Below are 14,340 nucleotides of genomic sequence, written 5' to 3'. Positions count from 1 at the left end.
AATAATGGCAAAAAGCAGCTCCCAGCAGAGTTACAGATGCAAAAGCAACGTGGTGAAAGAGGCATTGATTGATCCTTCACTCAGCACTCATGGGGATATTAGCATAGCCTACAGAAATAAGTTGGCAGGTTCTTTGTGGACAATATTCTTTGTGAAAGCTGGTAAACATGACATCTTTGAATCTGAACATGTATAGGTATTGTGCGCTACCCAAACGTGAGAGATGAAAACGCTATTTAACACCAAAGATGTATCTATCTGAGAAACAGCAGTGGTAATTTTTGTTGATGTTTTGCAAGTCTCATTTCCGCAAATCCATCACAGCAAATGAATCATCAACTGAAGGAACACGGACGGGCAGCACAACATGAACAACTGTTGCAATCTGTTTTACAGCAATAATGACGGTTAGAGCCCTCAGTGTCTAATTGTGCTTGTGGCCTTTCATCTTTTTATGTTATCTGTCTGGAGAGGCTGCGTTTACCACTTGGCTGGACTCTCTGAATAACAAGAGAGATTTCAAAAGAGCTAAACCTCCCCAAGTATCACAAGCAATCATGTCACTCGACAACAAAGGTAGCGTATTGTATCTTGACAGTGAAAGATTTTGCAGTGCATAAGGAAGCCATTGATTGCTGCTGATTCCATTTCAGTAGGCTCCTCTTATTTTTCTGTGATGAGGAGATAACAAGTCTCCTTCTCCCCACTAAAAAGAGAGATTAAAGAGGAGAGGCTGCACCCCATCCTGCGCCAGCCTGACAGTCTCTCTCTCCCTCTCAGCATCTGCGCAACACCGCAGAAACAAGGACGGCTGTTTTATCAGGATTATTTATGCTGAGACACCTCGGTAATTTGATGGATATCGCTGCTTCTCTTTTTAGCGTAATTCATAATGGCTAAATGGTGAAGATATTGCATGTGGCAGAGGAGGACAACGGGGACTCAACAGCTCACCTGCAAGATTCTCCTCAGAGACTCCAGGTAGCTCCGCTCGCTCTGAATGATGGAGCCGAGGATATGGCGCCTGACAACCTGCGTAGACAACAGACCAGTCAGGAAATCTAGCACTAAGAAGACATGATGGGGCTGCAGTGTGCGGTATGCTTTCAGTTAAGCAGCGCAGGGTTGATGGATTGCACTATAATCATGTGTTTGTCACAGGAGGAAAAAGACTCAAAAAGGAGTAGGTCTGTTTGAACAAGGCCTCCGTCAGAGTTCTGAATCATTGTATTTTCTGTGACATAAAGAAACAGCTGTTCCTGCTGTTACAAAACACACTGCTTTTCCAAACAGAATAAAAAGAAAAGAGCATATAGATGTGTTAAAACACTGAAAGGCCTGGAGCTTTATCTCAAGGCTACAGGGTACAGAATATGTTCACACAGATGCTAGACATTAAAGGGGAACTCTGGTATTTTTTAGCCTGGTCTCTATTTTCCCATGTTTTTGTATGTCTGAGTGACACAAGTTTTGATATTGGTCCAGCACTGGGAGAGAGTGTTGAAACAGGCTACAATGTAATGCTCAGATTGTTATTTTGAGTATCTTTAAACATTACGGAAAGGACCTTCTTTACCTTTCACTTGTTCGGGTCTGTTTTGAGTCCAAGTCTCACTAATGAGAAGTCTAAAATCTCATGACATGTAATTTGTTACAGGAAGAAAACGTAGAGTTCGAGTTAGTGTTAGAGTTAGAGTTAGAGTTAGAGTTAGAGTTAGAGTTAGAACTAGAGATAGAGAGAGGACTGCTGGTTGTTGTGTTTAAGGACAGAAAGCAAATCTTACTCTTGTCTAAACGATTGTTAATATCATGGCTGAATATTAGGCTGATTTCGAGAATATAAAAAAGTCCATGAGATTTCAGAGCGCATCTTCACCTTTAAGTGAGACTTGAACACAAAACAGACTAAAACAAGAAAAAGGTACAAAAAAAACATTTCACTTCTCCGTAGGTTCTTTCCGTGACATTTAACGAATCTAAATCTATTAGTGGCAAAAGCTTGCATTTATAATCGGGCGCTCGTGCTCAGAGTGGTTACATCGACCATTTTTTGAAACTGGTCCCTCAAAACTGGACCAATTCAAAAAATGGTTGTTCCTACGAGTCACTTAGACACAGAACATTGGAAAACAGCAGAGGTGCACACTCAAGTTGCATGACTTTAACTCAGACTCATGTCAGATTTGATGACTTCAGACTCGACTTGACAAAATCAAAAAGACTAGTAACTCAACTTGGACTCCTATGATTCGTGAATTCACTTGGACTTGAGCCTTTTCACTTAAAAACACTTGATACCTTCCCCGAAACCCAAAGATGTAGTAGTTATTTAAAGTATGTTATCAAAAATGTGTGCCACAAATCAATTCATTTCCCTTTATCTCCTAAATCAACTAACATAAACACTATTCATTCCCAACAAGTCATCACCTAATTCCACCTGGATCCACTTTGTTTGAACCAATCTGACAGCAGTCAGTCGAGTTGCAGGAGAGAACCATAAAGAACTAATGTGACATTACTTAACAACTGGAAAAAAAGATACTAATACTACTTTAATATAATGTTCACAGTGCCACTGTGCTCAGCAAGGCAGCCCACATGACAGAACAAACAACATGCTGTCTGTACTTCCCACCCCCAAACTAAAGTATTCTACTCCATTGAGACACACTGGGAGGCAGCTACGCTAAGCTAGCTCGTTGTCATTGTCGTTGTCAAAAAAGCTCATACTTTGAGGTTAGTTTTAATAAACGAATTTATTAAAATAACATGAAATGATCAGGATGCCTGGTAGGAGGCCCCGGGGGGAGACCCAGAACACGCTGGAGGGATTACATATCTCTTCTGACTGGAAAGCGTTGCTGGGTAGCAGAACATCTGTGATAATTCAGCCTGCTATGCCTGCTACCCAGCTTTGTATAAGCGGTTGAAAAAGGATGGATGGATGAAATAAGAAAAATAAAAAATTAAAAAATCAATCACTCTAGTATTTGCTGTATTGAATTCATACCGAACCCTGTCACGACTCTATCATACTGAACCAAGCCGCGAATTCTGTGAACTGTTACACTGCTAAATGATATCAAAAATAAGCTTGTTCGCTTACTTGGGACTTGAGTGCAAAGACTTGAGCCTTACTCATTATTTGGAAAACAACGACTTGTTTTCACCTCTGGAAATTACAGTCCAGGTTGAAAAATACCGCAGTTCCGCTTTAGGTGCAGTCTATGTTTCTACATAATAGTAACATTCAGTTTGGAGAGAACAGGAAGAAATGGTTACAAAAAGTGTCAGGTGCACCTGGTGGCTGGTCAGCCCCTCTGGCATGGGGCTCAGCTGTGGGGGAGGATGCTTCAGTTCTGACACAGCAACATCCAGGTATCCTGCATCGTCCTCCTCTTCTGCAGACATTCAGAAACAAAGGAGAAACATACAGAAAGGTTAAAAAGAGAAGGAGGCTGTGTGTGTGTGAGTGTGTGTGTCTGAGTGTGTTTGTGTGTGACAGAATGAGACAGAGAGGGAAAAACAGAGGCAGCCTTCAGATCTCACTGCAGCTAGAGACACAATGCGACACACTAAGTTTATTACCTCGAAAATATGAAGAGATTCCTATACTCTGAAACAGAGACAGTGCGCGAGAGAGAAGGAGCGAGCTATGGAGAAAGACGTGAGAGTGAGAGGCCTTCGGAAAAAAAAAAACTTTCAAAACAATACTGTATCTCTGTAGGAGTAAAGGAAGCACACAGAAGTGTGTCTGGAAAAACACGATCCAACACATATTCATCTCTGCATTGGCACAAAGACATTCGACAGTCTCAAAAACTTCACCCGTAACCATAAAGACACAGATACCAAAAGCCTTCACCGTTCCAATTAAAGACTTTGGAATGATAACAGAGGATTGGTGGAAAAGAAATATAATGCCGTGCAGATTTCCCTCGATCAACACCTAAAAATAGCAGCACTGGCCTCTTTACCTCTTTGTGATGGCTCGGAGATTTGTTTGAGACGTGGGTCTGGTATCTATGGTTTATGGAGCTGCTCGATACTCCATTAATGGATGGTAATCTCTCGCTATTGTTTGACAAAAGGTTCCTATAACAACCTATATTGTACCGCATGAGTTGCTTCATCCTCCTCTCTTTCACACATCAAAAACTTAACTCGACCACATTGTCTGTCTTAAAACTGAGAAAGCCTGCCTGTTTTATTTATTATGGTTATAATCAGCTGGATCTTTCTTTTTCACAGTGCTTTCATTTCTCCCTGAAGAGATTTGTATAAAGAGAAGACTTTCTACTCTATCTGCCTCAAACACTACTTTGGCTTGGCTAGCTTTGCACATAAGCAACTGCCTATAATTCAAAGAGTCAACTGTAAGGAGTAAAAGCCCAGACTTCATAACCAAAACCCATTATTCAAAATAGTTTAACTTTCATCCCAAAAAAAGCCAGCTGACCAGCATTTACAAAGTTTACAGACTTCCCTGCATTACCCAATTGATCTTTCCTCTGCAGGAAGGAAACTTTTCGCATGACGGCTATCTTGGTCTTTTCAAGCCCATCCTTCGTTCCGCTTCTCGCCGCCTTCATGAGCTGCTGAACCTGGTTGGAAGGAGCACACAGAAACAACGGAGGAGTGTTAGAGTGCGGGGAGTGTGCCATGCTGCGGAGACTTGATAACCTACGGTGTTCCTCTGGAGAGCGATGGAGAGAAGTGGCGCTCGGTGGGCTCATCATGAATCTCGCCATCTGCGACTCCCTGTGGGTCGCTGTACAGCCTCTAATCAGAGAGTCTATGAGCATATCATGGGGAGATTATGGTAACAGAGTGAGCTCCACATCAGAGCTGCACTGCTCAGTGTGGGAGAATTCACTTGACCACAAACTCCACCCCGGGCATGACTCCACAGACCAAGAATACACACACGGTGGTAGTATTTTTAAATGGCTCTACTTCAGGAAAGTAGGTCATTAATTGGGGGCAAGTTGCACTGGTGTTTATGGAAGTAAATATGCAGAATATTATTTAATAATTCATGTGTCCCATAAATGCATCATGATATTAAACCAGGCAGGGGAAAAAAGAGAGAGGCCGACAGAGTGTCTCAAAGCAAAGTCACAGTCCAAAGGAAAGCAGGGAAGGATGGTGCAGAGTCAGTTAAGCCTTTGAGTCAGCTGAGCACACAGCGCAGCATATTTCAGCTCTGGGTGATCATCAATCCTGTTGACAAACATCTAGAGGAGTGATTTGAGCTCTGCGAAGAAACAGTGTGATATAGCTGTGTTCGCTTGCTGCTGGTGATATACCTTGATGTCATAGTTGTGCTTGCCAGACAGCTTCATGGCCAGTTCACGTTTGGTCCTGGCACAGCGTTCCCTCAGCCGACGTACTTCAGGAGAGAGCTACAGGTGTTGGACAGGGACAGGCGGGGCATGAGGGGTGGTGGGGGCGAGTTGCGTTTGGCCATGAAAGGCAAAGAGAGACGGAAAAAGTAGGGGAGAGGAAATAGAAAAGGGGAAATGGAGGCAAAGTGATCAAGGCAAAACAAGCTAAGCAACATCGGGAATTAATCACAAGCATAGACAGTGAAGGCACAGAGCGCTGCTTTGGTCAAAGAGGTTACACTGTATGAGACTAATGGACGCTGATTTAAAGGAGGATGAGCAGGAGGAGAGGGGTACAGGCAGTTTAGGGCAATTATTAAAGAAGCAAACTGTCACAGCTCTCCCAGGCTGCTCGAATTAAGCAGTGAACTGAACAAGAGGAAAACTTCAGGTACACTTGGTGAAAAATTAATCGTGCAGGACTAATTAAAAACTACGTGTTTCTGATGAAGGCTGCGCAAGCCACAAAGTGTTGTCGGGCCCTAATTGTCAAGGTTACTTTATTATATTAATAGTTCAACCAGTGCAGCTGAATCCTTCCTTTTGTTGCCTGGGACAACCACGCCAAGAGAGTGGGGGATTTTCACACCACACTTTCCTGTAATTACCTGAGCAACTCATTTTCAGTCCCAATGCAACAAACATTTTTTTCCCTTCAGTCCACTCGTTTCTCAAAGCATTAATTTAACTCAGGATTTCCTTGGATTACAATGGAATTATACCCATACATAATGTGTAAAAATATGCAATGGTAGGTATAAATCTATACATTAATAATGATTCAACTCAGCAAAATACTTTTTTATTAGTATGACTCCAGATTTTCCCTATGTCTGCATAGGTGCATGCACGTTAAAGGCTGGTGAAGCGTAAAGGAAATGCAGCACAGTGTGAATGTGCACACAGTGCCATCATGTGGAAGACTGACACTGTGTAGCTGCGCCGCACAGCACTGATGAGCAGCATCCTTGGCAGAGGAGAGGCAAAGAGATCTAAGGCTTTTCAAACACAGAAATGCCTCTTGTTTACTTTCATCCCACAATGAAAGTTTAAGGCCTAGACAGCCTATTATACATTTTTCATGTTCTTTATAGTTTCCTTCCAGTTCTATACATTAATAAAGAGGACTGCGACAGAGGAGCAGGAGGATGAAATATTCCCCTTGATTATTTTTAAAGTGCTGGAAACCAACCAAAACAACCTGGCCGGTCATGTAAAATAAACAGAGATGATGGTTTGTGTGAGATAAGCACACACACAGAGCATGCATCCACACACTCGTTAATAGTACCTTGCTCCGTGTGGGTTGTTTGGCCTCGTTATCAGACTGTTCGTCGTAGCTTTCAAACTCACTGGAGCTCCACCCATTGTCTGCATCCAGGGGACCGCTGTCTCTCTGAACATCTTCATAGATCATATCTGCAAAAAACACACACACACCACACTCCCATATCAGAGGCTCCACATCAAGACTTAGGATGGGAATAAACATCCTAAACAAACATAATTCTGTCGCAGCTACTAACCTTCGTCGGGAGAGAGGGGGTCCTCGCTTGGAACATCATCATAGATCACCTCTGAAGCCTCCACCGTCTGTGGCTCAGCTTTAGCCACACATAAAGCTGGCAAAGAAATCCGGCAGCATCAAAGTAAACAAACAGTGTTTTTAAATAGAAAGAGAGTGGTGCCTTCTATCTTTTATCTCCCGCTCTGTTTGATAGTTGCACCTCCTGTTGTTAGATCAGTCTTTTACATTTCTCCCCCAAAAAACAACACACACAAAGATATACACACACACGGCTCCAAACTACATTGCCTGAATCCTTTTGGCACAGCAGCACAGATAAAAGACGCCAGATCTTCTTGCCTCTGGTTAGGAATTTGCACAGCCTTTGAGTATTTACATACTTATTGTATCCTTTGCATTTAAAGGTCTTAATCCCTCGCGGAGATCTGGCACGTCGCCTGCGCATATTGCCATAATGGCTTTGTCCATGTGACGCAACATGATTGTATCCAGCTTGTTTGAGCAATTGACCCATTCTATCTCCACGCTCAGCAGGATTTGTCATTAACTGCTTTGAGAGTGTTTCAGCCTAATTTAGCTCAGTGAGCTTTATTGATTTGGTTTTAAACTGTGATTTGTCTGTAACACTTTGGCCTAAGCCCTCAACAGCAACAATCACTGTTTTCAATTAATCTGATTGGAGATGTGTATTCTGTCATGGATTATTCAGCAGAGTTCAGCCCAAAAACTTGAAATAACCTTGGATACAATCCAGGAGATGAACAAAGAGTGACTGTTTTGCTACAAAAGAGGATTAGCTACACAAATGTTCTTTATATATCGCTCACTTTCCTATGCTTGTGCATTCAGAGAGGATTCAGAATAGAGAAGAAAACAACTGGATTTGGGCTATCAGCCTGACTATCAGCATATCTGCAAAGTGACTGGGCCTCTTGGGAACATGGCTTGTTATTTCAAACATGGTAAACCAGAAGTTTCCCGCTGTGTTTTCTTACTTACTTTTATTTAACTTTTCTCTACAGCAGCACAATGACACCCCAATAAACTCACCCACAGTTCACAATGACACCGAAGGATATTAAAAGGAAAAGACACCGCTATTATGAACATATCCTCGTTGTTAAAAATGTGAAAGAGAAAAAAACACGTAGCAAAGCATTGGCAATCAATGTCAGATAATGCCATTAAAACGTGCCTGGACTGCAGTGGAGGAGTGAAGGGACATGATTGCTTTTACAAACAGGAAATAATTATTCATAATGATCCACATAAAGTACATTTGGTCAAACTGAAACAGAGGCGTTCTACACAAACAAATTTGCCCTCCACAGCAGGTTAATATGCAAAATATTTCCTGGAGTCTGGTGTTTGAAAACAAAAAGGAAAGAGTCCCGAATGAGAAAACAAAAACGCAGCATTGCAGTAAGATCAGAACAGAAGTCGCATTAAATTACGTTGTTTTAAGTTACCTCGCTTTTTCAACCATCTCTATTATAATTTCAGATATCCAGGAGAACGGTTTAATTTCATTATTCAGTTAGTTTAAATATACTGTACACGTCCAAAATGACAGCATTGGCCTGTGCGTGAAAATACATCAGAGGAGTGGGACTTTAAAAAAAAAAAAAAAAAAAAAAACCATGCAGCATTGCAGGGCTCCTTTACATCTCTCATTTCTGAGCCACCTTCAAATAACTGCAGCACTGCTGACTGAGTCGAAATCCAAAAGCAATTTTCCCTCATGGAAATGGTTCTCTATTGATCCTCATCCTGAATTAATTGGATTCATGTCATGTCTGTGTAGAAATCAAATCATGCCAGGGAATATGTGTGCGAGAGCCAGTGCTTATTGTGTCATTACGAGTTCAAATGTCCGTGTATTTGTGCACATGGATGTGTCCATACATACGTATGTGAGCCTGGCGTCTTTCACCACAGAAATCAATGAACCATAAGATGACCGTAGGCCTGTAATATGGTGCTCTTGCCACCTTTGATCAAGGTCAAGGGATGCGATGTGCAGTGCTAACACAACACTAGTGCTCGATTTATACTGCCAGTGTCATTGTGGTGTGGTCCACAGTACTGTTTACGCAACTGTGGAGGCCCAATTGGTTTTCTAACACATCTGTCCACAGTGTGAACACTATAATACATAGATGGAATGAGCCTGAATCCCAAGGCAAGCTTAAATTTAATCTTTTTTGGGCTGAAATTGAACCCTTGATCTACAATATAAGGTGCATCACTTCCCTGTCAATATAATTTAGTTCTGTACCTTTGGAGATGTCCCTCGAGCCGGAGCTTTCCTTGACGATTTCTTTCCCGTGGTCTCCTGAATCAGTCGACTTCTCCTTAGCTGGCGGCGCCACAGGAAGCCCCTGGAGCTCCTCTCCCACACAAGGAGCTGAGGCAATGGGCTCGGCTGCTGCTGCTGAGGCCCTGGAAGGTACCCAAATATTGGCACTGTTAAACTAACACCGAGTGCTGTGTGCCTCATTACGAGTTAATTTCAGTGAGAGGAAGGGGAGGCAGAGAGGCTGGAGGTGGGGGTCAAAATAGTTCTCCGCTATCCAAGCATGCAAATGCACACTCCCTAAAGTCTGACGGAGCACATATTGCTGCTGTCAAATTACTGTGATGTTTTTGAACTTTTTTGGAAGCATGAACGCTGTTTTTCCATACGGGCAGCTGTGGAGTTTTATCTTCACCCAGGAACTGAAATTTGGACGAAAGTGAGGGCATGGGCCAAAGAACAAGATAACAGGTTCATATGAACAAGCTTCAACAAGTATTACACTTGGTATACAGCAAATATTCAGTGTGGATCAAAGATTCTTTTGTGGCTCAAATATTTGTCTTATTTATTGTTATGTTATTAAATTATTCAGCATTGTTCTGGGGTATTTTTTAGTTTTTCACAATTTGAATGAATAAAAATGGTGCAGCACATAAAAGCCTGTGTATTTTGATGCAGTTGTGGGGTCAGATACAGATGAAATATTTCACAACATTTTCCAATACCAAAAAACACATTTAGAGGACTATCCACAACACAATCGCCAAAAAAAATATTGGCATTGTCGCTGCAAACCACGGTTACGTTACATTTCTACATTATTATGGTGAGGATACATTGAAACTTAACATATCAACGATGCTATTGTTAAAGTTTGGTTATGTTTAAGCACAAATAACACTTGGCTATGGTTTGGATAAGATCATGTTTTGGCTTAAGATACCTAGTTTTGTGGAACACAATGGCCGCTGGAAAAGCAGCGATGTCCAAACACTTTTGGGGGCTAAAACTGCAACAGTGTCCCTATAAAACAACCAGTTTGGTAGTTTGTTGGTCTCGAAACAGTGGTCTGAAGGCATAACACCATTCCCTCCACCTCCCGAAGACAATGTCAGTTTAGAAGTGTTGGTACGATACGTATGAAACGTACATTTTCCTCTGGCATCTGGCCTGTTGTCCAGCGTTGCTAGTACAGGCTCTCTGAGTGCTTTCTTTATCTTTTATTTTAGTTTATGCGTGTAGTTTATTTCGTTTCTTCCCCAACAAGTTGTGCTAAAAGTGACAACTTCAGCTACATGTGGGATAAGTTGCGCTGATCTACTTATTCAGAACTTTTGCAAATCCACGTGTTCAAAAGAAATATAATCACACCTACCATTTGTTACTTGAGTTACTTCACTTGCCCCCAGGCACTGTCAAATCATTACGTGTCATGCCTGCGGCTTACCATAATCACCGCTGGCTTTTTGAATGAAAACATGCCCTGAACCAGCTATTAAAAAAACAGGCTGACATCACAGGGGAAAATCTTGTTGACACAGCTATCACATGGCCTGTGTTGATGCTGCCAGTGTGGGATTGTCCTCCCCCACATGACTGATAATATGACAGGATCCAGTGTGTAGGAGAGTCCCATCTACACTAATTAAATCCGTCCCCCTGCTTAACACCTCAGCAAAGCTTGCAATGCCAGCAGCACCAGCAGCAGCAGCTCAGAGTGATGGGCAACTTGCAAACAAACAAGACATTGCAGAAAAATAATGTGCACAAAATGCTGTAAATTTGGAGCCGTTGAGGCGAAAGCCTGGCAGACTACATTAGAGAGGCAATGGAAGTAGACTATCTGTATTCAACGATCTTGCAAACCATTATCTTTTCTTGTAAGGCACAGCACCAGGTGAACCGTGTACTATGAGTCAGAAAGAAAGGAAAGTATGCCCAGAGTAAACAAGGCTCAAAAAGACACAGTCGGTAGTTTGGAGCATCTATACACAGAATACTGATAGGCAAGATTCACTGCATGAGAATAATTTAGATAGTGTCAATCAGAAAAAAAATATTTCTACAAAGACTTCGAATTTCTTTAGCTATTTCAGCAAACCCCAGCAGTCTTGTCTCCAATCTGGTCCACAATGAAAAGTCCCAGGGGAAAATAATAGTCTTTTCATTGTCTCATCAGATATAAGTTAGCTTCTAATTTTGATATTAATAAATTCTACCCAAACCCCCTCCTGAGGACAAATAAGGAGCAAAAGAATAAATCAGCAGGTGTTCTTTTGCTGTGTTCCTAGGCTTCCCAGAGGTTTTTCAACATTTAAAATACAGAGTTGAGACTTATATTTGATCACTGGGACAAATTTCTGAAATTGTGCAGGCTCATTTATGAGTTTTCTTTTGAATCTTACAGTTATTTCAAGAGCTGATTATTTTAGACCAATAAAGATAAAGATAACTGAGAGTGAGGAAGGAAAAAGAGCAAACAAGATCTTAAATCAGGATCTGGCTAAAACAGGAGGAAGGCTATGTCTGAACAAGGAAATGGTCAAATTCATACTGATGTTTTATTAAGCGAAGTTATGTCTCAGAGAAATAGGCTGAACAAACAAGAGATCTGATTTCCAACTCTCCTTAGAGCTGCAACAATTAATTGCCTAGATGCAAACTGTACAACTAACTTTGATAATCGATTAATCAGTTTGAGATTTTTTTTTTGTTTTTTTTAGACAAAAAAGTGTTAATTTTCTAAATCCAGCACCTTAAAGGTCCTGTTTGTAGGATTTAAGTAGATATTGGCAGAAATGGAATAAAATATAATAAGTATTCTTTTCATTTGTGTATGATCACCTAAAAATAACACAGGTTGTGTTGTTGTTGCCTTAAAATGAGCCATTGACTACAGAGGGAGCAGGTCCTCATCCACAGATTCTTTCCACCACCCAAATACTGGCTCTAGATTGGGCCTGTGTTTTTACATCGGCCCCTCCGCGATTAGCAGTATCAGAAAAAAACTGATATCTTTACATGACACAGCTTCATTCTGTGTTTTTACAGGTTTAAATCACCAGGTCCAGAGTTGCCTCTGCGGATAACTCGGCTCCCGGTAAAAACCTCAATGTCTAATGTATATTCACAGGTCTACAATGAGCCAAACAGTGTAGAGAAACACTGATAGGCCTATATGTGAATATAATGTATTATTCACCTAGTCTGTTCGTCTAGGAGACGAAGAGACCCATGCGGATAATTCAGCTCTCAATAAAAAACCTCCAAAACAATGAACAGTGCACTTGGCATATGGGAGAAGTTTCAGCTGGCTGCAATGTGCAATCCTCCCCTTTAGATGCCACTAAATCTTACACACTGATCCTTTAAATGTGAATATTTTCTGGTTTCTTTACTCTGTGACAGTCAACTGAACATCATTGGGTTGTGGACAAAACAAGACATTTGAGGACACTCTCTTGGGCATTTTATAGACCAAACAACCAATCAATTAATAGAGATAATAATCCACAGATTAATCAACAAATTAAATAACTGTAAAATATAACTATGTATGCAAATATAACAAGTATAGAATTCTAAACATTATAAACATTACATAAATATAGTCCTAGTTCTGGCTGTGTTTGTGCCATGCTCTCCCTATTGTGCTATAAATGCCCACTACATATCTGGGAATAGACGTAACGGTCTGCCAACATGTCATATTAGAGCTACTGATAGTAGCTATTTGGTTTTGCTGCGGTGTCAAGCTGCAAAAGAGTGTAAAGTATTACACCGCCGCATTCTCTATGATGCTGCATCATTCATCTCAATCTAAAGAACAAAAACGATCTCAACCCACATGAAAACAATATAAAGAGCTATTTGTCAACACATTCCTTACGATAAATTGATCCCTTGTCATTAAAATTGCCTGTGTGGAAAAAGAGTGGAGCCAGAAGAATGGCGATATACAGCTAGTGTGCCCGACTGTATGCATTCATGTCAGGCGTGAGTGATTTGAGCAGTGTAGCAATCGATCCAGGCATATCTTTGCGCACCCCTTAACAACTTATCTGTGCCTATAAGCCCTAGTGAGTCATATAGCTCAGGGAAAGAAGCAGGAATCATTTTTCAATGCAAATGACATAGCCTGGGGCAGAGTACAGCCTAAAGCAGAGGCTGCCTGAATGCAAATCTCGCACTTCCATCTGTGTCCATTCCCTTCAGCTACTGTGCCAGGGCAGTACTACCTGCCATAGCTCCACCTGTTTTGCCCCCTGGTCTCTCATGAGCATAGCTATTCTTTATAACTGCACAGGCATTGTGCTGACCATACTGATGGAGCTCTATTTGTCCTCAGGTCATAAATCTCCTCCACAAACAACTGCCCACTCCTCACATTGAGCCATTCCCACAATGCACCCAGTGTTACCGCCTGAAGTTCTTCTGTACATGAGAGACAGTAATTAGAACTCAAAGTGCCTGCTTTGTGGCTTCTCATTATGTTTGTATTCAAATTTGTTGCTAATGTTTTCACAGTACCTCCTTTTGCTTTTGCTTTCACAGCACATCCAACTGAGGCCAGTACAACAAGGTGAGGGGGTCTTCAAAAAAAGTGTTGTGAAAAATAAATGTGCTCTGTGAGCTACATTACAGGATTTTTTTTTTTTCACAAGGGCAAAAGTCTAAAGTTCTGCAAGGCTGCAAAAGGGTGGAAAGGTGAACTCGAACAAAAAGTAACTTCGATGATAGGGGGGAAAACAGTTGAAGTAAAGTTAGACTCTCTAAGGTTAAAGCTCTGTGCACACAAAACAGAAGCATACATGTCACGTTGTCATGGAATCTTTTGTGTTAATCTTCTCATTGCCGAGGCTCCATGCAAAGCCTTTAATGAAAACTATCTGTCAAGGGGTAAAAAGTGAAGTCAGAAGTAAATGCTGGCATCAAACACTGCAGCGCGCATAAAACTCACAGGAGGGAAATGCTGCCTTGAGCCTAATAGCTGTAACGAGCTGATGTGCTGTCATTGCAGTGTTAAGAAAAAAACATATTTCTGCAATAACAATCGCAAAGTAATTTTGGCAATATTATTCTAAAACTGCTGACAGATCTGGTGGATGTGCTGACAGTCTTAA

General features: G+C 41.4%; 1 protein-coding gene across 3 annotated transcripts in view; it reads right to left on the bottom strand.

The window, feature by feature from the left end:
- arhgef10la (Rho guanine nucleotide exchange factor (GEF) 10-like a) overlaps positions 1 to 14,340 on the bottom strand; it is a 169,075-nt gene that overhangs the window by 125,570 nt on the left and 29,165 nt on the right. For 2 of the 3 annotated variants that reach the window (XM_049572451.1, XM_049572466.1), the window contains exons 4-10: positions 9,197 to 9,360; positions 6,917 to 7,012; positions 6,682 to 6,809; positions 5,313 to 5,408; positions 4,499 to 4,607; positions 3,304 to 3,404; positions 955 to 1,032 (exon numbers count right to left, since the gene is read on the bottom strand). In XM_049572451.1, coding sequence (XP_049428408.1) covers positions 955 to 1,032; positions 3,304 to 3,404; positions 4,499 to 4,607; positions 5,313 to 5,408; positions 6,682 to 6,809; positions 6,917 to 7,012; positions 9,197 to 9,360 — 772 coding nt within the window. The remainder of the gene's footprint in view (positions 1 to 954; positions 1,033 to 3,303; positions 3,405 to 4,498; positions 4,608 to 5,312; positions 5,409 to 6,681; positions 6,810 to 6,916; positions 7,013 to 9,196; positions 9,361 to 14,340) is intronic. The other variant, XM_049572460.1, reaches the window with a different exon arrangement.

Source organism: Epinephelus fuscoguttatus, linkage group LG1, assembly GCF_011397635.1.
Source record: "Epinephelus fuscoguttatus linkage group LG1, E.fuscoguttatus.final_Chr_v1".
Classification (NCBI taxonomy): domain Eukaryota; kingdom Metazoa; phylum Chordata; class Actinopteri; order Perciformes; family Serranidae; genus Epinephelus; species Epinephelus fuscoguttatus.
Note: the sequence above shows the minus strand (reverse complement) of the source record. Positions and strands in the feature narration are given on the sequence as shown.